Source organism: Sus scrofa, chromosome 14 (genome assembly GCF_000003025.6).
Source record: "Sus scrofa isolate TJ Tabasco breed Duroc chromosome 14, Sscrofa11.1, whole genome shotgun sequence".
In the NCBI taxonomy this organism is placed as follows: domain Eukaryota; kingdom Metazoa; phylum Chordata; class Mammalia; order Artiodactyla; family Suidae; genus Sus; species Sus scrofa.
In genome coordinates, this window is record NC_010456.5 from 57,270,600 (window position 1) to 57,294,129 (window position 23,530).

At 46.3% G+C, this 23,530-nt stretch overlaps 1 protein-coding gene across 1 annotated transcript in view; it reads right to left on the bottom strand.

The window, feature by feature from the left end:
• Positions 1-23,530, bottom strand: part of KCNK1 (potassium two pore domain channel subfamily K member 1) — a 51,275-nt gene that overhangs the window by 2,536 nt on the left and 25,209 nt on the right. Inside the window, exon 2 of the mRNA XM_001928032.7 lies at positions 2,203-2,598. Coding sequence (XP_001928067.1) covers positions 2,203-2,598 — 396 coding nt within the window. The remainder of the gene's footprint in view (positions 1-2,202; positions 2,599-23,530) is intronic.

The window sequence follows — 23,530 nt, forward strand, 5'->3', positions numbered from 1 at the left end:
AAGAAAAGTCGTGGGATTTTAATCAATCCACAAATCCATATACTTCTGGAACTTTCACTTGCCCCACCCAGCACATACATTATGTAGATTACCTTTAAAAAAAAAAAAAGATCACATTGAAACATGTCTTAAAATGTTCTACCGGGATTTAGTACTACATGAAAAATCAAGGAGGTTCAACTGTTGGGAAAAACTTGGGAGAAGACAATTAACACAAGGGAAAAGTAGAGCTAGCAAATAATTGATTACAAAAACACATTTGACAGGCGTGAGTCATGAAAAAAATAAATTCAAATCAGGAGGTCACATTTTACTCTAAGAAAAGAAAGTTAATGTTTGTCTACGGTGTCGAATGGTCAATAATAGAACACCTAGACAGCGGCGGTAACTGGCCCACACCCGACCCTCCCCGCCCCGGAATGCAGGTAACCCTGGTGATGCTGTAAACTCATAATGCATTTGGGAAAGCACTGGGTCACCGTTTTCTGTGAGTCACAAAAAGGCATGTTCGCTTTGGGTCAGCCATTCCACTTCCTGGAAAGGTAACAAGGTAGAAACGTGGAAAGACACGCAAATAGTTACGGCAGTGTTATTGATAACGCCCCCAAATTGGAAGCAATCTAAATATTGATATAGTCACCTGGTAAAGTAGTATGTGGATATAAAAAATAAAAACGGCAACTAGAGGAAAGATGAAATCACCCTTGTAACCATTTGGTAAATAGTTATTGAACTCATAAGGTAGCCAGTACTGTTCAAAGCCCTGGGTGTTCTGAGAGAAGCCTTTGTCCTGGGTGAGAATGGTTGACTGGAAATGCTAACATACACGAAGTTCAATGAAGCATTTTGTCACACGGAGACTATAAGATGGGCCAGGACAGAACATCTGACTGTCTGAGTGTGTACTATGATTTCCTAGAAGACATGGCATGAGCTGAGTCTCAAAACATTCTTGAGAAGGCAGACAGGGAAGTTGTACTACATTACAACGCAATTCTATGCATTGTGAAAAGACAGGAAAGGGACATACAAAAATAGTTACTTGCAGATGGATTTCTAAGTTTTCTATCATATCATATTGAATTTTTAAAAATTGTTTAAAGGAATTCCCTGGTGGCTCAGTGAGTTGAGGATCCGGTGTTGTCACTGCTGTGGCTCAGGTCACTGCTATAGTGTGGGTTCGATCCCTGACTGGGTAACTTTTGCACTCCTCAGGCACGCCCCCCCCACCCCCCAAAAAAACTTTAAAAATGATGTCACTGGCCATCTGAATTGTAATGCCTATTTTTCATATGTCAAATTCTGAAAGCAGTGAATGTATTCTAACTTTTTCAAAAAGAACCAGATGATCAAATGAGATTAGATGTTCCTGGTAAATTAAAGAGCATGATTGATTGAATTCTAGCCCTAGTTTTCTGGAGCTTAAAACATTCAATACAGTAGAGCAACTTTTTAAAATTAAAAGTTGATTATCAGAGTTCCTGCTGCAGCACAGTGGGTTAATGATCCAGTTTGTCTCTGTGGTGGTGCAGGTTCAATCCCCAACCCAGACAGTGGGTTAGGGATCTGGCATTGCTGCACCTGTGGCATAAGTCATAGCTGCAGCTTGGATTTGATCCCTGGCCCAGAAACTTCCAAATGCCAAGGGCACGGCAAAAAAAAATTTCTAAAAAAAGTTGATTATCAAGTGTATTCTGTGTGTGCATTTTTACACTGTCATTTATAACGCTATTTCATTCCTACGAAGAAATTGATAAGTATTTTTCAGGTGCCTGGGAAAAATAATTCTCAGTAAAAAGACTTTCTTTTTTTCTTTTTTGGCTGCCCCATAGCATATGGAATTCCCAGACCAGGGATCAGATCCCGGCTGCCAGCTTGGGTCACAACTGCAGCAATGCTGGATCCTTAACATGCTGTGATGGGCTGGGGTTAGGCCCTGTGTCCCAGTGCTCCCAAGATGCTGCCAATCCCTTTGAGCCACAGCAGGAACTCCAATAATAAGATTTTTTCGTAGAGTTTTGAAAGGAATCAAAATGAAATGAGAATTTATGAGAAGGTGGCAGAATGGAAGATCTACCCATGGAAAGCAGTCAGGGCTCTAATGATCAGGCGAGGTGGACCTGGGGAGAGCCCACTCTCCCCTGGTTGAGAGCCCACTCCCACCCCCCAACCCCCATAGAGGCTGGGAACCCCAGTACTCACACGTGATCCCAATCTTGTAAAGCTCTCTGAATTTCTGATTGTAGCCCTCTCCAGGAACATAATCCCCGAGGCCAATGGTGCTCAGGGAAATAAAACAGAAGTAAAAGGATTCCAGGAAGTTCCAGTCATCCTCCAGGACGGAGAACACTGCAGCTGGGATGAAGAAGAAGCAAGACACGGTGACCACGCCCAGGAGGACGGCGTGGACCACGGCCACTGCCTGCTTGGAGAAGCCCCAGCGGATGTGGAAGTAGAGGACCGGCCGTCGGGTGACATGGATGGTAACGCGCTGGACCACGGCCGTCAGGAAGAGGAGGGTGAAAGGGATGCCGATGACCGAGTAGATGATGCAGAAGGCCTTGCCCCCGTCGGACAGGGGCACAGTGTGGCCGTAACCTGCGGGGGGAGGAAAAGTCTTCATAAGTAACATCCACCTGCTGGCTGCCCTCCTCCCCTCACACCCAGGAGAGGAGTCAGATCAAATTCGGGTCAATGCTTCAAAAGCTCTATCTTGTTACCATGGTAACAGGAGTACCATCAGTGGAGGCCACACATTTGGGAAGGCCGCCATTTTGGATCCAATCTTCCCAGCTCCTCCCACACATCCCAGCCTGGTCTCCAGTTCACTGAAGACTGAAACAGAAGCTTTGTGTGTGAAACAGCTCGCATCTCACCAGTCTTAGGCCACCAGGGAAAATCTATATAGGATGCCTACTTCACCAGAAGGATGCAGACATCAAAAAAGGGGAAGAAGGAGTTCCCGTCTTGGCGCAGTGGTTAACGAATCTGACTAGGAACCATGAGGTTGTGGGTTCAATTCCTGGCCTCGCTCAGTGGGTTAAGGATCCGGCGTTGCCGTGAGCTGTGGTGTAGGTTGCAGACGTGGCTCGGATCCCGCGTTGCTGTGGCTCTGGTGTAGGCCGGTGGCTACAGCTCCAATTGGACCCCTAGCCTGGGAACCTCCATATGCCGCAGGAGCAAGAAATAGCAAAAAGACAAAAAAAGGGGGGGGGGGGAAGAAAAATAAACATTAAAACACACTGAAGAGTTCCCTGGTGGCTCAGAGGTAAGGGATCCTGCCTTGTCAGTGCTATGGCTCAGGTTGCTGCTATGGTGTGGGTTTGATCTGATGATCTGACCCTGGAATTTATGTCGCTGGTGTAGGGGAAAAAAAAAAAAAAAAGGCAAAGCACACTGAGTCACTGAGTTGAGCATTTCTTTCCAAATATTTTGTTCAGTTATCTGGTTAAATGGCACTGTTTAACAATGGCACTGTTAAACTGTTAACATTTTTCCCCTTGTCATTTCTATAGGTTCCAAGATGCCATACATTCCACAGACTAGACATAAAAACACCACACATTAGGGCCAGTGGTCAAAATATATGTCTGTTTTATTTCCCACTAGGTTTGATCATTCCCAGGTCAAGCCAATCAAGAGACTCTATCTGACAAATGCTTTCAAGAGAGAAGCCAGCAGATTGTTTTTAAGATCTCACAAGCCCGTCATCCTGAAAGGAACTAACATGTCTGAACAACTTAATTCAGGAAAAAGCCAAATAAATGCATTTTTGGTAAAACTGGATTCTGAAAAAAATAAAATAAAAAAGCCACCTCACTCATGGGGTTATAATTGAAAAGCGGTTTCAAAATCTGATTTCTAAAATATATCCTGCTTAGAAATAACTCTGAAAAACCTTCCTCTTCAGACCCCAATTCTCTTCTTTACACCATTTTCCAAGTGTATGTGGCTGATAAGAGGCTGCTCCAGTTACTCCCGTGCGCAGTCCCATCACAGGAGTGAGGGTGGTTAATCCCAGAAGGTTCTGAACGACCTGGAGGGAGTCCCAGAAATCTACTGAAGTCGTATCACCTTGAACATCCCCACACACGTGCATTTTTCCATAAGGAGATGTCAGAGCTCCGAATCTCAGGACTAAGAACCAGACTGAGAACCACTGTTCTCTATTCACTGCTGAGCATCAGTTCTGGAATCCACCTGGTCCTCGCACACGCGCTTCTCTGGGAATGCTTGGGGCGATTCGGGCACAGTAGGGTTCTCAGAGAAGAACACAAAGGATGGAGAAAGCTTGATGAATAACGTTCATGCCAAAAAAAAAAAAAGGAAGCAGGAGGCGTTCCCTGTTGGGTTAAGGATCTGGCATTGTCACTGCTGTGGCTCAGGTTCCATCCTGGCCCAGGAACTTCGACATGCCAAGGGCATGGCCAAAAACAACAACAACAAAAAAAAGGAAGCAGGAGAAATGTGAATGTTTTACTCTTGAGGAAAAAAATGTGACAGAGGAATCCGACTCTATGAGGAAAGCAGAAGACTGGGGCCACTCAGAGCCCTGCCAGGCATCAATGAAAGAAGTTTTAATGGTCAGAGATCTGGAAATAGCATCTGATAATGGAATTTTATTTAACCATAACACAGCTATGGAAAGTGCTTCACAAATGTGGTTATGAGCCGGCAATTAAAAGTACCAGGAGACCACAGGGCTCGAGCAGAGCATGCCCAAGATGGATTCACTTTGGCATAGAAAACATAAATCAGCTGGACTAGGTAAAAAGCCTTGAGGCCCATGATTTTACCCTTGTTGGTAGCACTGTTACCAACTACCTTCACTAAAAGGGTAACACACTCATCCCACATAGCCCACCCCTTACGTACCATCTGTCCTGACAAATTACACGATCTCAGTTCTAGTAGGAAAATAAATAAATTTCTAGGTTTTTTTGTTTGTTTGTTTGTTTTGTCTTTTTGCCATTCCTTGGTTCCCAGGCTAGGGGGTCTAATCGGAGCTGTAGCCGCCAGCCTACACCAGAGCCACAGCAACACGGGATCCGAGCCGCGTCTGCAACCTACACCACAGCTCACGGCAACGCCGGATCCTGAACCCACTGAGCAAGGCCAGGGATCGAACCCGCAACCTCATGGTTCCTAGTCAGATTCGTTAACCACTGCGCCACAACGGGAATGCCCCAAATTTCTAGTTTTAAAATGCCTTAGGATGTAACTTTTACTCTCAAATGACCATAGTTCTTTTTATTAGAATCTTTTTTTTGGCCACATCTGCTGCAAGTGGAAGTTCCCGAGCTAGCAATGGAACCTGTGCCACAGCAGACACAATGCTGGGTCCTTAACCCACTAGGCCATCAGGGAACTCCTTATGAGTATCTTAACTAAATCTCCATTTATGAAAATGTTGTCTCCAAGCAATACAGATTAATCTTTACAAGACTCCAGGATGTCTCTTGGCAGAAACACATTTTTGGAGTGGGGGTGGGGTCAGTAATAGACTCCCACTAAGATATTAAAAATCACTGAAGTGTAGATCCTTCTTGAAAGTCAGTTTCTCCTTCTGATGTTGACATAAATAATTTCTGTTAATAGGACGTACGATGTAACATTTCCCTCTCATCTGCAGTCTCTAACTTTTAGTGCCAGCCGCCTTGGGAAAACCATCCTGTTCTAGGTTCTGAGCAATTCTTTTGCAATAGACTGCTTAATGCATCAGATGGAAACCTTCAGTCTTAGTGAATTATAATGAAGTGGTGAATAATTTACTCAAGTTGAGTCGATCGACTCCCCAGATAAATCCTAAGCCAAAGCTCCTGTTTTAACCACATTAAAATCCTTTATGAACTCAGAAGGATTTAGCAAAATGTTATTACCTTACCTATTTGGTGCTCCTTATATTTTTCTAAGGCTGTAAATATAATTTGGGGGCCCAAAAGATTGAATATAGCGAAGACTAATGAAAAAACAAATTTCAAAAACTTAGGATCCTGAGATGAAACTCGAATGCATGAATGTTCTTGTGTCACAGCATCCTAGCTCACGGGTGCTGGGTTTTCTGTGATGACTCTGCACCTGTAGGGCAGGTAGAAGTATATGTATGATGCGGGGGGTGGGGGTGTCTTAGGGAACAGTCTCCTAAGAAACCTGGCTTCCCAATTTGTCATTTTAACTCCAACAGCCCTGACAGGATGCTAGCCAACATCCAATCTGGACCCTTGTGGTGCTTGGTACAGGCCTCCTGGTTTTTCCGGTACTTACATCCTCCCGAAGGAGGTTCAAGAGAACCTCTGTGAGCTCCTATTTCGTCCATCAGAGCAAGTGACCAATGGGCAATGAATTTCTTTTCCCCTACCAGAAGTTTTAAGGACTTTCAAGAAGTGCCACTCACCATGTCACCAAGCAGGACCCTGGGAGGCCTTCCCAGAATGGACCCCCACTCATGTTCTCCACCTGCCTTTTTATCTACAGAAAAACTTTAATCAAAAAATCAATTTAAGGAGTTCCCAACGTGGCTCAGTGGTTAACGAATCCGACTAGGAACCATGAGGTTTCAGGTTCGATCCCTGGCCTTGCTCAGTGGGTTCAGGATCCGGCGTTGCTGTGAGCTGTGGTGTAGGTTGCAGATGCGGCTCGGATCCTGCATTGCTGTGGCTGTGGTGTAGGCCGGTGGCTACAGCTCCAATTTGACCCCTAGCCTGGGAACCTCCATATGCTGCGGGAGCGGCCCAAGAAATGGCAAAAAGACTAAAAAAAAAAAAAAAAAAAAAAATCAATTTAAAAAAAGGAACCAATTTAATCAGAGAAGTGAGAAAATACAGGGGAAAAGGAAAACAGTCAAGCCAGACAATGATCAGACAATGATAATGGTTAGCTGTTCAACAAAGTCAAAGATCTTTACTTAGTTCTTCTGCAAAGACTATAGATAATATTCTGAACCATGACCCTTGTGCTGTTTTGCAGGTGCTGAAGCCCCCACTAGTGGAAGAAGCCACCTGTATGCTGCCCACAAGCACTAGACCCCAGACCAGATGGAACCCAAAGGTTGATGACACTGACTCCCAGTCACCTCACCACCCACCCATCAGGAAAGTGTCCACGAGCTGCTCACGCTCTCTCCTCAACACTATAAGACTCCTCACTACCCCCTCCAAGGGCGGTGGGGTGGGTCACAGTCCTTGAGGCACTAGCCCGCTGTGTTTCCTCTTTGCCTGGCAATTAAAGCTACTTTTTCTGTTTCTTCCAACGCTGTCTCCTATTCCAACTCTGTCTTCTATTTGGCTTCTATGTGGCTTTGTGGGGCCCCTACCCATAAAATAAACACTCTCATTTATTCACATGATTTAGTATAATTTGGTATAACGTATACATTGTCTTTCAAGTTAGCCTGATGTGCTTAAAAAAAAAAAAAAAAAAAACTACAAAAGGAGAATCTGCAATCTCTGATGTCAACCTCAAGAGAGATACCGAAATAGTTGCAACATTTCCCAGTCTGTAAAAACAGGCTTTAATTTGTAATCCTGGGTTTAATTTACACATCATCTCTTTCCCACTAGACTAGAACCCCCTGAGGGGAAGGTCTCGTCTTCCTCTACGGTAAACCTCAGCCCGTGCCCTGGTCAGCGTTGGTCAATCCATGGAGGGCAGTCCCACTGGGGCTGGAAATGACTTCAAATTCAGGCGGGGCTAGAAAGTCACTGTGACAAGGCTTCGCATCAAGTTGACTTTTTTCCCTGTTTGTTGTTTTTTCAATTGAATACAACTTTTATATTGGGGTATACTGATTTACAGTATCATGTTAGTTTCAGGTGTACAGCAAAGTGATTCAGTTATACACACATATACCCAGCCCAGTTCAGATATTCTCATATAGGTTATTACAGAACATTGAGTAGAGTTCCCTGAGCTATATGGCAGGTCCTTGTGGATTATCTAGTGTGTAATAATAATCCCAAACTCCTAATTTCACCTGAATTTTATCTTTCACCTGAAATTTGTTTTTGTTCCACCGTTCCTATAAATGGTTCACTTCTAGATACCCTGCATGCAACAAGCAGGTCCCTCTAATTCTCCTTGTATAGCAACCCCTTCCCAAGACCCACAAGTGGATAAACTCTGTTCATCCCTCCCACTTGTGTCATCTACACAACAATGAACTACGGCTTCTTACGTTGCTTATAAGAGGAAGTTTGTTTACAGAGGAGAGAGGACTCAAGGGAGGTCTAAACCAGACCAAGTGGAAAGAGTGGCAAAGATTGAAAATGGGCTTCCATTCTACACATGGAAATAAATACATAACTGTGGAGCTACCAAATAAGGCAGATGTCCAATGGCTCAGAGGATGAGTTATATTCCAAAGAGGCTAATATCAGATAAAAGTTTCAGTCAAAAATGTACAGCGTAGAAGTTCCCATTGTGGCTCAGCAGTAATGAACCTGACTAGTATCCATGAGGAAGCGGGTTCAATCCCTGGCCTCACTCAGTAGGTTAAGGATCCAGCATCGCCATGAGCAGTGATGTAGGGGGCAGACGTGGCTTGGATCTGGCATTCCTGTGACTGTGGTGTAGGCCAGCAACTGCAGCTCTAATTTGACCCCTAGTCTGGGAACTTCCATAGCATGCAGCCCTAAAAAGACAAACAAAACAACAACAACAAAAAATGTACACTGCAAAAATGATCAATTCCTCAATACATAAAGTACATTTTCATTGGAAAACTTCCAAGAATACTGATGGAGCCCAGGTGACCCTGACCAGCTACCTCCTCTTCTACCCTAAACCTAATCCTAACCCTAACCCTTCAGGTCTCTAGAAGTTATATTGTTATGAGTTCGTAGCCAGTAGTTCCTGAAGTTTTTCTAAGCATCTGGATACATAAACTCAGCTTTCCAGAAAAACATGATTTCAGTTTGTTACTATCATAAAGAGTACACTACACATAGGGTGGTTATATTGTTAAGTTTACTTTGAACGATACATCCTACAGACGTATTGCGTGGAGCCACAAAGATCCATCCACAGTATCCTAGTTATGCTAGCACCCCAGCTGATGTAACCCTCCCCCGGCTGATGGACTGGCTGATGGACCACAGGGTGTTTAAATTCGTAACACGTATGGCATTAGTTTGTTCTTTTTTATGGCTGAGTAGCATTCCATTGTGTATATGTACCACATCTTCTCAACCCATTCATCTGCTGATGGACATTTAGGTTGTTTCCATGTCTTGGCTATTGTGAATAGCACTGCAATGAATATAGGGGTGCATGTATTTTTTTTTGAACCAAAGTTTTATTTGGATATATGACCAGGAGTTCGCATACTAAGTGAAGTTAAGTCAGAAAGAGAAAAACAAATACCATATGATATAGTACTTGTATATGGAATCGAAAATATGGCACAGATGAACCTATCCACAGAACAGATAGACTCACAGACATGGAGAACAGACTTGCGGCTGCCAAACAGGGGGTGGGGGGAGAATGGGATGGACTGGGGGTTTGGGGTTGGTAGATGCAAACTATTACATTTAGAATGGATAAACCATGAGGTCTTTGGTGTACAGCGCAGGGAACTCTATCCAATCACTTGTGACGGAACATGATGGAATATGAGAAAAAGAATGCATATGTATAGGTACGACTAGGTCACTTTGCTGCACAGCAGAAATTGACAGAGCATTGTAAATCAACTATAATAAAAAAAAATTTTTTAAGAGTTCACAAAACAAAAAAATTCTTCATTCTTTCACAGGCCAAAGGCAGCTGAGTGAGGTCTTCACCCAATAGGTCCTGTGAGCTCAGACGTCCCCTCCTAGCCTCCCATGATACATTTCCAGCCTAAAAGAGAGCTAGTTGGAGCGCTCTGGTGGCTCAGTGGGTTAAGGATCTGGTGTCGTCACTGATGTGTCCCAGCTTTGATCCCTGGCCCACAAACTCCTAGAAGCTGCGGGCTTGGCCAATAAGCAAGCAAATAAATAAGAGCTTGCTGGCAATCCTATCATTTTTTTCTTGGCTTTCCAGAGTCGTCTTATAACCTCTTACAAATGTCTTTGGTTCCGATGATTCTGTTTACTAGGTTGTTTTTCACTGTTTGCTACCAGCTTAATGAAGTACCCAATCAAAAATATTTAATTTTCTAAGTATAATTTTTCAGCAAGCAATCCGGCCAACCTAGGGATTCCTATTATGAATGCTTTCTTTTCTAATAAGCACTAACAACTTTCAGGGTTCATTTCCTGTGACTCTATAAAACATGTGCTTATTCATTTTACCCCTCAAACCATTAATACTAATCATATCTAACTCTAAGTGATCCCAATTGTTTCCTGTCTGGAAGGGTTCTTTTCCCTGGCACTGTTTATTATTTTAATGCTTAAATGTCTTGAATGACCTTTTTTAGCTCTAGAGTTCAAATTATAATGAGCCTTCCTTTTTTCTTTTCTTTTTTTTTTCATATCTTGGGACTGGTTCATTGGCCTGTTTTAAGACATGGATTTCCTATCATGTCTTCTCACACCACTCTGCACAGCCTCACAAGCCGAGATCACTTTATGAAGCCCTGTTTCATAAACCTGAAATTTTCAGAGGAAAAAATACATTGCAGTACCTTTTTTCAAACAGTTGACCCTCCTTCCTGCTACTCCCTGAGCTGCCAGCCTAGCTTCCTCCTGGTCCTCCTGCATGAACCTTACTCTGTCAAGATGCCATAAGGACCACTCACCCACCCAGCCACCACTTAGTAGCATCTGTAGGAAGATGTCGCATGCTGAAGCGGCATCACCCAGGAAACAGTGGCCAAGGGCACTGTTGACAAATCATCATAGCACCTACTGCCTATGAAAAAGAACCAGGTCAGGAGTTTCCGTCATGGTTGAGCAGAAACAAATCTGACGAGTAATCATGAGAACGCAGGTTCAATCCCTGGCCTTGCTCAGTGGGTTAAGGATCTGGCGTTGCTGTGAGCTGTGGTGTAGGCCGGCAGCTACAGCTATGATTTGACCCCTAGCCTGGGAACTTTCCGTATGCCACAAATGCGGCCCTAAAAAGACCAAAAAAAAAAGAAGAAGAAGGAAAGAGAGAGAGAGAAAGGAAGGAACGAAGGAAGGAAGGCAGGCAGGCAGGAAGGAAAGAAGGAAGGAAGAAAGAAAGAAAGAAAGAACGAACGAACCAGGTCATAATTGCTACCTTCCCAAACACCAGCTTGTTCCAGTGGCTATCTACTGAGCACTATCACTTAAGGCCCTTGGTAGGTTACCAGAGGCAGCAGAAGGCTGCCCATGACCCCATGTCCAATAGGAGATCATCACCAGATCAGTCTAGACTTTTAGGACAACTTTCCCAGGAATCCCTGATGTCCCATGTCTTGTGGTTTCCACAGGAGGGAACAGACAAGGCAGGGGAAAGAGGTTTAGGGCTGTTTAGCTAGAGTAATTTCAGCAGGCTCTGGGACTCAGGGCGGGGCAGGGGGGTGCTATCCCCAGTTTTCAGGCACCCAGCCTAGAACCCTGGAACTAGGGCAGGCCGATGAAGGAGGTGTTGGGGTGAGGGTAACTGGCTGGTTTGAATACGCAAAATACACTCATAGGCGGGCCCTTTACCATCTAGGGATCAGCTGACCCTGGGAGGGGCAGTTCCTGTGGGATCAGCAAGGCCCAGAGATAGGGAAGCAGCGCAATAAAAAAGATACACTTCAAACAGAAGGAGAGCAAAACCAGAGCCTCGCTCTAGGAGGCCACACCTGGAAGTCGTCCCAGGTCTGAGGAGCTGGTTCCAGCAATCTAGCCAGGAGAAGCCCGGCATACTGGATACAGGAACAGGGAGACGCGCTTGAGAGCATTTTCAAAAAGGCAGGGAATATGGTCAATGAATAATTATAAGAATACAGCAAATTCCTACAATATCCTCATAGGGGCTGCTTCTTAACTCGTTTCCCGTGCAGACCTGAGAAGTAGTGCAAAGAGAATATGAATGTAAAGCATTGGATATGTTATGACCCAGGCATCTGCTTTACAAGCATTGCTCTTTTTTTGTTCTCGGCACGCCTGTGACACGCAGAAGTTCTCAGGGCCGGGGATCGAACCTGCCCCATAGCAGGGACCTGAGCTGCTGCAGTGACAATGCTGGATCCTTAACCCGCTGCGCCACAGGAGAACGCCAAGCATCATCTTCTTTATTTATTTATTTTATTTATTTTTTTTGTCTTTTTGTCTTTTTTGTTGTTGTTGTTGTTATTGTTGCTATTTCTTGGGCCGCTCCCGCGGCATATGGAGGTTCCCACGCTAGGGGTCCAATTGGAGCTGTAGCCACCAGCCTACGCCACAGCCACGCCCGATCCGGGCCGTGTCTGCGACCTACACCACAGTTCACAGCAACGCCAGATCCTTAACCCACTGAGCGAGGCCAGGGATCGAACCCACATCCTCATGGATATGAGTCAGGTTTGTTAACTGCTGAACCACGGTGGGAACTCCTCACCAATGTTCTAAATCAGGCCGTACCGGGGTTGTGACACAGAGGAACAAGGTAAAATCAAGGAGGGGTGACGACTGTGGGAAACAAAAGCTAGACAAATCTCTGGGTATTTCCAGATAAAGGAAGAGTCTGAGCTGGATCAGACCTAAAGCAATGACCACAGGCTAACCCATGCTGGGAGCACCCAGAAACTCACCCTGCCCTGAAGATTTGGGGCTCCAGTAAAAGTCTGTTCACATACAGAAGGATGAAGAAGTCATTCTGGCTTACACATGAGATATCTTGAATTTTATGCTAACAAGAAGAGCCTGTTGGTGGCCTATCAAACCTACATTGTACCTTCACTTTAATTATTAAAGAAAAGGGCACACTGACAGGAAGTAAAGAATACCTATGTTAAAAATAAAGCTCAAATGCCCCCTCTTCTTGGGGCACCAATGCAGGCACTTCTTGGACCACAAGACTCTTTTCCAGGTGCCAAGGCCATGCTGACTTGCTGTGTATGTGCTGGTCTGGTCTTTCTGGATGCGTTGAAAGAACATATCCCTGACTTGTTTGATATTCCTGGATTGACAAGATATAAAACTGTGCTAAAAACCCTGCGTCTCCGAGTTCCCGTCGTGGCACAGTGGTAAACGAATCCCATTAGGAACCATGAGGTTGTGGGTTCGATCCCTGGCCTTGCTCAGTGGGTTAAGGATCCAGTGTTGCTATGAGCTGTGGTGTAGTTCGCAGACACGGTTTGGATCCCGCGTTGCTGTGGCTCTGGCGTAGGCCAGGGGCTACAGCTCTGATTGGACCCCTAGCCTGGGAACCTCCATATGCCGTGGGAAGTGGCCCTAGAAAAGGAAAAAAAGACCAAAAAAAAAAAAAAAAAAAAAAAAACCAAAACACTGCAGTTCCTCAGAGTGTTCTGACAGGCTGTCTTCTGGGCTATAGTCCTCAGTTTCGCTCAAAAAAACCCACTTCTCCAGTCTATCGATGGTTTACTGCTTATTTTTGTTGCCAGTTACCTGGGCTGCATGCTGACCTGTCCTGATCCTTAGTGGGACCCAAGACTTCTGCGGGGACTGGTCTGTTTCTAATTCCCCGTGGCTTTTGCCTGGGGCTTATGCAGGATCCCTCAGGACTTTTGTGGCCCTCCGAACTAACTGAGATGAAAGGCTGGGGCCCCAATTCCACGAGATCAAGAATAGGAGGGTTCATACCATGTCCTAGGGAGTAGGATCCACATGAATCTCTTGCAAGCGTTCCAGCCCGTCCCAGGGGAGGCTCTGCACCGGAGTGCCCTTGGCACCCTCATCCTGGCTGCTGCTGTTCTGAGCCTGGCATCCCCTCCCACCTCTTGTGGAGGGGTCAGCACACCTGCGCAGGTCCCCAGCTTCCCCCTGTGTCTGTCACACACACAGCCACCTTTCCACCCCTGGGACATCTGACAAAAGAGTTATAATCCTGATCTAATGCCTGGTTATCGTGGGAAACGGCACAGCCAAGGAATCACACATTACATAAGTCTAGTCTGTCTTTCTTTTATTATTTATTTTTAGTTTCCTCTCTCACTTGTTCCTGACCATTTCTTAGAAATTTTTGACAATGGGACAACAATGTAAAGAAAAACTGAAGAAAACAACAACAGGACACTGGTCGAGTTCTTCCTAAAACTCCCATGGTATTTTTGGGGGGCCACCCCCTCCGCATGTGGAAGTTCCCAGGTCAGGGATAGAACCTGAATCATGGCCGTGACTTCAGCCACGGCAGTGACAATGCCGGATCTTTAACTCAATGCGCCACCAGGGAACTCCCAGCTCCAATATTTGAGACTAAGCCTTCTGATCTATTCATCAAAGCATTATTTCCTTCACCCTCTGCGTCCCTCAGGTTTGCCTTCACGTTTGACATAATTATCCTGCAGCTGTACTTCCCTCAGGTTTAAAAGTTATTACACTGCAAAGGCTTCCCAGTCATGCACTTTTAGAAGAGGTTTTGAGAATTCATGCTGGAGGCATTTTCCCCTGGGGCAGAGATGTGCAGAGAACTTCAGATTTCAATTTCCTTTCCCCTGGGAACAGCGGGTACCTTGCCCTGGGGAAGACAGCCTGGGAAGGTAATAGGAAAAAATGCTGGTTGATGAGGAGAAGATACATCATTTACTTGATCCTGAATTTCTAACCCCCAGCCCTGCAGATAATAATTCTTGCTTGGCCCAAACATAATTCTTGCTTGGCCCAAAGCTTAACTCCAGACTAGCCAGTGGACCTAAACTCTCATGTGGTATAAAGGGGTAGGGGAGCCTCTGGACACCTGCTAGATCAAACGTCCCCTCTTTTTATAGGAACTCAACACAGTGATGTCCCAAGGCTTTTGGTGACTCCGAGCGGAAAACACAGGTGCCCATCTTAGCAGGGAAATCTCTATACCTTTAAAAGACAGAGGTTCCCAGGAGTTCTTGTTGCGGCTCCTCAGGTTAAGAACCCATCATAGTGTCTGTGAGGATGCGGGTTTGATCCTTGGCCTCGCTCAGTGGGTTAAGTGTCTGGCATTGCTGCAAGATGTGGCATCTGTCACAGATGCGGCTCGGATCTGGCGCTGCTGTGGCTGTGGCGAAGGCCAGCAGCTGCACCTCTGGTTCAACCCCTAGCCTGGAAACTTCCATATGCTGCAAGTGCAGCCCTAAGAAGAACAAAAAACTAAAAGCCAGGAAAAACTCAAAAGCAGCCGGGGGAGGCATGTAGGATGCAGGTTACAAGAGTGGGAAGATTCAGTGTGTGACAGCCGGCTTGTGGGTACAGGGAGCATTCATTATGCAACTCTAATTCTGCTCGTGTTTGAAAATAGCCTAGAATAACACATTTAAAAGTTAAGGCTTAGGAGTTCCCTGGTGGTGCAGGGGATTAAGGATCCAGCTTTGTCACTGCTCTGGCATGGTTCTATCCCTGGCCTGAGAACTCCTGCCTCCTGTGGATGTGGCCAAAAAAGAAAATAAAAAATGAGAGTTAACGCTTCGACATGTGCATGTAAGAAGAGTTTTCCATCTAGATAACCTCTAGCAGGAGGTCCTAGATTTATTTCACTTTACTCCTTGAAATCCTGATTTTGTACAGACAGTGCTGGAAGCTGGAACACAAAAAGAAGATGCGGCACAGAAGTGTGGCACTCACAGACACTAAGATACAGTCAAATGTGCTTTTTATTTATTTACTTTTTTGCTTTTAAGGGCTGCACCTGCTGCATATGGAGGTTCCCAAGATAGGGGTTGAAGTGGAGCTCCAGCTGCCAGCCTACACCACAGCCACAGCAGTGTCAGATCCAAGCCACATCTGCAACCTACACCACAGCTCATGGCAATGCCATATCCTTAACCCACTGAGTGAGGCCAGGGATCCAACCCACATCCTCCTGGATACTATGTCGGATTCTTAAGGCACTGAGCCACCACAGGAACTCCAAATGTGCTTTTTAAATGGAAAGCCTTCCACATCTGTAACAAATCCACAGTCTCTTCGGACAGAGGGCTTAACAGCTCTGATTGTTCTCTGAGACACAAACTCCCAGGCCACAGACAACTCAGACGTGAGGGGTCAGCTGGATGGGGTAGGGGTGAGTGGGGGATCAGTTCTGGGGCTTCCTCGAGAGAGTTTTTAGGGAGTTCTGCTCCTGTATGGCATGGGACACAAGTCTCAGGCCCATCTGCCGGTTTGGGCAGGGTGCAGCCCACGGAGCGCCTCTTGGCCTTGCCAACCTGTCACTGATGAGCAGTGTTCCGGAAAATGTTATTTCTCTAAGGCTGGGGGAGCTGCAAGCCACGAGGACATAGCTCCCACACACATGCTGAGTCTGACTTCCATTACCCCAGGATACTTGGAGCGCTGAGTGCCAGAGGAACAGAAGGGCTGTAGCCAGAACCCAAGGCAGTGCAGCTCTCCTGGCTCAGCATAGTGGTAGGGGCGGGAAGGGGAGGGGGATGGTGATGAGGGTGGTGGGGATGGGGTGTGTGCAGAGGGCCAACCTTCCTCATCCCAAGGGACCTCCAGACAGCTCTCCCCAGGCAGCTGGGTCTGCCAGAAGGTTATCTCAGCCCGAGGTTCCAACTGATGCTGGCTGAGCCCCGGCTGTGTCCCAGGCACTGAGCCTGGACAACCATTTACATTCAGGTATGAAGCAGCCATGAGTCACCAGCTGGAGCAACCAAGTTCACTCAAGAGAAACCACAAGAGGCTCACCAATCATACACGTGCCCAGTAGAGGATCCCTCTGTAGCCAAGTCAGGCTGACAAGAAAAAGATTTAAATGCACAGAGCAGAAGACACACCATTTACAAAGCTGACACCTCAATAAGGGATTCAGGTGTCACAGTCCCAAAGATGAAATATTCAGTTCAAGAGTTCTTGCCATGGAGTTCCCGTCGTGGCTCCTGACTAGTATTCATGAGGACGTGGGTTTGATCCCTGGCCTTGCTCAGTGGGTTAAGGATCCAGCCTTGTCCTGAGCTGTGGTGTAGGTCAAAGACGTGGCTTGGATCCTGCACTGCTGTGGCTGTGGTGTAGGCCAGCAGCCGTAGCTCTGATGCAACCTCTAGCCTGGGAATCGACATATGCCTCTATGCCTCGGGTGCGGCCCTGAAAGAAAAAATAAATAAAGTACTATCTTTACACCTGTGGGTCTTCAACCTGGCTGCACAGTAGCCTCAGCTTGGGGGTAGGGAGGGCTCTTAAACACCTTAGAGGTTTCATTTCAGTTGATCTGGGATGGAGTGCAGATACTGAAGCGTATTTTTAAGCTCCCCAAGAGACTGCAACGTACAGCGAGGATTGAGAAGCACTCTCTCTACTATGGTAATGCCTCCCAAGTTTACTTGTTCTCATCTCTTTTCTCAGCTCCAAATTCAGGCCTAACATACTTACAATCCATCTTGGATGTGATACAGGCATCTCAGAATTAATTAACAGTCTCAATCACGCCATTCTCAGGACCACCCCTGCCTCCCAACCATCACCTCTCACCCTGAAAACCTCAGCCCAGGAGTTCCCATCCTGGTGCAGTGGAAAGGCATCCTGAGGTTGTAGGTTCGATCTGATCCCTGGCCACACTCCGTGGGTTAAGGATCTGGCGTTGCCGTGAGCTGTGGTGTAGGCCAGCAGCTACAGCTCTGATTCAACCTGGGAACTTCCATATGCCATGGGTGCGGCCCTAAAAAGACAAACAAAAAGAAAGAAAAGAAAAGAAAACCTCAGCCCAAATTTGCCCTCCCTTCCTAGCCACCCTAATTTCACGTAACAGTACTGGCATCTGGTTTGTTCTTCAGGCCAAATACCCAAATACCAAGGCAATTTTTAAAAATTCTTCTTTCCCTTGTCCCCAGCGTCTAATCTATCAGCAAATCCTACTGGTTCTACTTCCAAAATATGCTCTAAGTCAGAGCACTTTTCATCTTTCTCCCAGCAGCTGATCCAAGCCACATGGCTTTTCTCCTGGATCACTTTTAACAGCCTCCCCCTTCTCGCCGGGGTCCACTCCTCCAGCCCCCAATGTCTGCCAAGGCTGTGAGCTTCCTGTTGCTGCCTTAACAAATTCCCACCATCCTAGTGCCTTAAACTAGGAGAAATGCATTTTCTCACAGTTCTGGGGGCCGGAAGCGTGAAATCCCAAGATGTTGGCAGGGCCCCACAGCCTCTAAAGGCTGCAGGGACGGGTTCTTCCGTGACACCCCCAGCTTCTGGTGGCTCCAGGCCTCGAGGAAGGTGGCTTCCTGGGCTTGCAGCTGCACCTCTCCAATCTCTGCTCCAGCTCTACATGGCCTTCCCCGGGCATCCTCTCCTTTACTGTCTCACCTAAGGACAACTGTCACTGCATTTAGAGCCCATCCAGACAATCCAGATGATCTCATCTCAAGATCTTTTAACTTAGTACAAGGACCCTTTTTCCAAATAAGGTCACAGGTTCGAGGGCTAGGACAAGAACCAAAATAGTGGGGGGGGGGGCAATACTGTAGGGTTAGCTTTTATTTTATTTTACTTTGCCACACCCTCCAGGTGCGGATTCAGGACAGGGATTGAATCTGAGCTGCAGGTGTGACCTACCCCACAACGGTGGCAATGCTGGATCCTTAACCCACTGTGCCATAGCAGAAACTGTGTTGGCTTTTAATAATGAAAATCATATCACATCACTCCTTAGATTCAAATCCTCCAGTGACTCACCAGCGCCAAGTATTGGAAATAGAAAGCTCTCTTCATTTCCTTGCTATGGCTTATACGGCCCTATGGAATCTGACCCCTGACACTTCTTTGGCCAAATTTCCTAGTGCTATCCCCTCAGACACTACCCTCTGGATACCCCAGCCTTTCGTCTACTCTTCAAAAAAAAAAAAAAAATCCAAGCTCTCTCTTAGGGCTGCCTCCTTTCCTTCACTGAGGACTCAAACCAGTATCACTGCCTGGAGAGAAGGCTCCAGATCACCGTGTGTAAAGTGGCCCCATCCCCTCTCATCACTCCGAAGCTATTACCCTGTTGCAGTTTCCTATCACACCAAACACTGCCTTTCTTAGTTACACAGTAACCAGAAGGTCTTGTCTATTGTTACCTGCCTAAGTGCCTAAGTGCCCAGAAGAGCCACTTGGCCAAAAGGCTGCACCAAACACCTATTTGTGACACTATGAATTAATCGGGCGCCTGTTGAAGAAGTACCAAAAATGCCTCTGAGATGGTGGCAGTTTTAATGTAAAGAAAGGTGACCTGCAGAAGCTCTTTTGGGACTGTGGCAGCAGAGGTGATTTTGTCTCATCATACTTTCCTCTACAGTCGACATACTCTACCCCGCATGTGACCGGGGCATCCAGTGAACTCAGATGGCACAGGGTCTGGAGATGATGTGAGCTGCAGAGGAACGAGGATTCAGCCACATCACGCCACGCCATGGGGCGGGGGGGAGGTCATGGCTGCTCCTGCCAGGCTGGTGTGGTCTAAGACCCCATGGGCAGCCCACACCCATCTAAGACGTTCAGGGCTCCGTGGCTCCTCCTCTGACCTCTGTAAACACAAAACGATGGGGATCATGGTCTGAGGGTTGAGTAAGTAAAGAGAAGCACAGCCAGGGCAGGAGCACAGCATTTAAAGGGAACTCACTCTGGGGAAAATGTTTCCTAGCAAGAGCTCTTCAGAGAAAACCGCATCCTCTAGTAGGAAACAGCAAACTATGATCTCATGAGCAGACGTGAATTCCGTCAGTGTACAGTGAGTTAGAAGGAGTGGGTCACTCTTTCCTGCTGGACTCCACCCAGGCATTTTATTTCAGCTGGTACCTACATGCACCACCACCCCCCGCCCCCGTAAAGTCTGACTCATATATACTCCAACTCCCACTTCTCTCATCAAACTCAGTCTTGTTCCCAACCACCTGGGGACAAATGTACCATGGGTACCCTAAACCAACACATCTACAAATGAACTAGAAAGCTCACTTCTCAAACCAGCTTGGAGATGGCTCCACGGTCCACCCACCAGCTGACTTAGGGTGATCTCTGGCTCACGATGCCCTGCCACTAGCAGGCAAGTATACACTGAAAGCTGTGACTCTGGGCCAATTTCCCCACCTCCCTCCTTTTCCTCTATCACCAGGACAGTGATACAGCTGAGGATATTATTGTCCCTCTGGCTCTTCTCCCACACTGCCCATCCCTTGCACCACCGTTTCTCCCTGCAAAAGGTTAAGATCCAGCCCACCAGGTGAACGCTTAGTGCCCATCTGCCCAGCCTCACTGCTTGCTCAGGGCTGATCAAAGAGAGACGCTCTCAGCACATCCCCTGCCCTTCACACCTGCATGATTTGGCACGCACTGCTCTCATCCATTTTTCTGGCAGGCTTGTCTCTGCTCTGCACCTGCAGCATGGCTGTGACAGCCCTCAAGGCACACAGCCCCCTCCCCCCTTGCCTGTTTCTACCAGAAGGTGGCAAAGCCATCCAATTCTTGTCCTTGTTACCCAAAGTCATAAGAGATCACAGTATCGCTCGGATAATCAGCTGTACGTGGAAATGTGCTGGAGGGAAGCTGGTTTAGGGAAACCTTCATTTCTTCTGCTTTATCACCAATAGCACGTTGGGAGTGGAGTGGCCATCCTGTGATGCTGAGGACTGGCATGATGGTGAGGGGGCAGCAGGCAGGAAGCTGCACCAGGGACCTGCCATGTCAAGTAGCTCGAGCAGCGCCACCAACTGCTCCATCCAAGGTGTCATAATGTGGGAAAAATCAGTCCTCCACCAATTTAAGCCAGTATAAATTGGGATTTTTATTTACCGCAACTGAAAGCCATCTTAACTGGCACATGGTTTCCATGTTTCTCTAAGATAGGCTTGAGCCCTCTCTCCACCTCTGAAATCCTAGCACAGGACCTTGCACGTGGCAAACTCATAAAGGCTATAAAACCTGGGAGGCAGTCGTAAGAGGCTGTTCCAGGCAGACGTGAGACACACCTGACCTTTATTCTCAACATTTTCCCAGAACACCACCTCTTTAAGAGCAATTTACAAGGAAGGAGTCCTTAAGAGATTAAAAATACTATGTAAAGAACAGACTTGTGGTTGCCAAAGGCGAGGGAGGGTGGGGAAGGGATGGACTGGGAGTTTGGGGGTGAGTAGAATCAAACTAGTATATAGAGGATGCATAAACAACAAGGTCCCACTGTAGAGCACAGGTACTATAGTCAATATCCTGTGATAAACCATCATGGAAAACATGAAAAAAACACGTATGAACAACTGAGTCACTTTGCTGGATACCAGAAACACACCCAACATTGTAAGTGGACTATATTTCAATAAAATAACATTTAAAAAATACATATAGGGCTTCTCCTGTGACTCAATGGATTGGTGGCATCTCTGCAGCACCAGGTTCCATCCCAGCCGGTACGGTGGGTTCAAGGATTCACAGTGTAGGTCGAAAGGGCAGCTCAGATCTGATCCCTGGCCTGCAGTGTAGGTTGAACGTGCAGCTCAGAGCTAATCCCTGGCCTGAGAACCCATATACAGCAGGGCAGCCAAAAAAGAAAACATAAAAAAATTAAAATAAAAAATACATATGTAAATGGTTTTTCCATCATACAGATATTCACATGATAAGCAAACTTTTGGAGCCAGTTGATTCTACCATTAACCTCTGACTGTAAGTCATTACTTCCAAGTCAATTTTGTCTTTCTGGTTTTTTTGGTTTTTTTTTTTTTTGCCATTTCTTGGGCCGCTCCCACAGCATATGGAGGTTCCCAGGCTAGGGGTCAAATCGGAGCTGTAGCTCGGATCCAACCCACTGAGCAAGGCCAGGGATCGAACTGGCAACCTCATTGTTCCTCAGTGGATTCGTTAACCACTGAGCCAAAACGGGAACTCCTGTTTTGTCTTTCAAAGGAGATGAAATAAGAAATACGATAAGTCTGCTGAAGCCAAGCTCATAACTAGGTCAAAAGCCAGGCTAGGCTTCCTGACAATCTCTGAAAGCCCAGCGCTGAGAAGTCTAATCACCCCTTTATTACTCACCTGCCCACTTGCAAGAAGTCAGGGTCAGAATCAAGCCCACACTGACACCAATATCACACAACTGTGATTTCTTGCAAGTGTTTCCTCACCTTTTCAGGACCATTCATGGTGCAAAAAAGTTCTATTTTATCAGAGGAGTGTGTTACCATGTATTCAAATGTTACCCCCAAACATTTCGCTTTTCAAACCCAGACTTGTATGGTTTTCTCTCCCTGTTGCTTCCCACATACCTGGGGGATTTGGCTGTTTGGACAAGAAATTCTCACCTAAGATCTCTCTTTGGATACAAAGCTTACAGTCCCTTTTGCAAATCCTCATTTAAAAAAGGAGGAGTTCCTATGTGGCTCAGCGGTTAAAGAACCAACTCGTATCCATGAGGATGTGGTTTTGATCCCTGGCCTAGCTTAGTGGGTTAAGGATCCGGTGCTGCTGTGAGCTGTGCTGCAGGTGGCAGATGCAGTTTGGATCCCATGTTGCTCTGGCTGTGTTGTAGGCTAGCAGCTATAGCTCTGATTGGACCCCTAGCCTGGGAACCTCCACATGCTGCAGAGGACAAAAAATATATACAAAAGACAAAAAAATATATAAAAAAATAAAAAAGGAGTCCCTGCTGTGGCACAGTGGGCTAAGAATCTGCACCAGTGGCTCGGGTGCCATGGAGACACAGGTCCGATCCCCAGCCAGTACAGTGAGTTAAAGGATCTGGCGTTGCTACACCTACAGCTTGGGTCGAAACTGCAGCTCGGATTCAATCTGCGGTCTTGGAACTTCCATATGCTGAGGGTGTGGCCGTAACATTTTAAAAAATAAAATAAAAAAGGAGAATATTAAAGTAACAGCAGGATCCACCCCTACGCCATAGTGCTCAATTTCCAATCAGTCTCCTTTCTATTCATCCTAAAGCCCCAGGTTAGCGGCTGCAGAGAAAAGAAAGAGGCAGGGGCAGAGCCCCACCAAGGACCTCATCAAGTGTGACCGGACAGGAAGGAACAGCATTCAGTCCTTTTCAGGTAGGCGTTTTCAGGGTAAAAGTCAGGAGGACAAAACTAAATAACTCAAACCACACCAAGCAAACATGCAAACAAACCACAATGCCAAGTTCATGAGCTATCTGATGGTCTCCACGTTTTTTTTTTGGTTTTTTTTTTCTAAATGCTGTGCAGCCTAGAATGTACTGATTCTTCCCCTAGGATATTAATGGGAAGAGGATCAAGTATTTCACACAACACAGGGGATGTTGGATGCTGTGTCAGATTCTTCTACTTTAAATATCATTGGCAGACAAATGAGAAGGAAGCTTGGTGGTAAAAAGGAAGCTGTCTCTGATGGGAGAGAGTGATTCAGTGAGGCAACACAGAAGCTGGAAAATCAACCCCTCTCACAAATAGCTTAAAAAGCTCAGGAATGTGCTCTGGTTGTGATCTATATGACACACCTATTATGTACCAAACATTTTGAGATGCTACAGGTTCTTCAAAGAAACGCAGGAGCAGCTCCATGCTCCTCTTGTCTTAATGAAAAACATAATT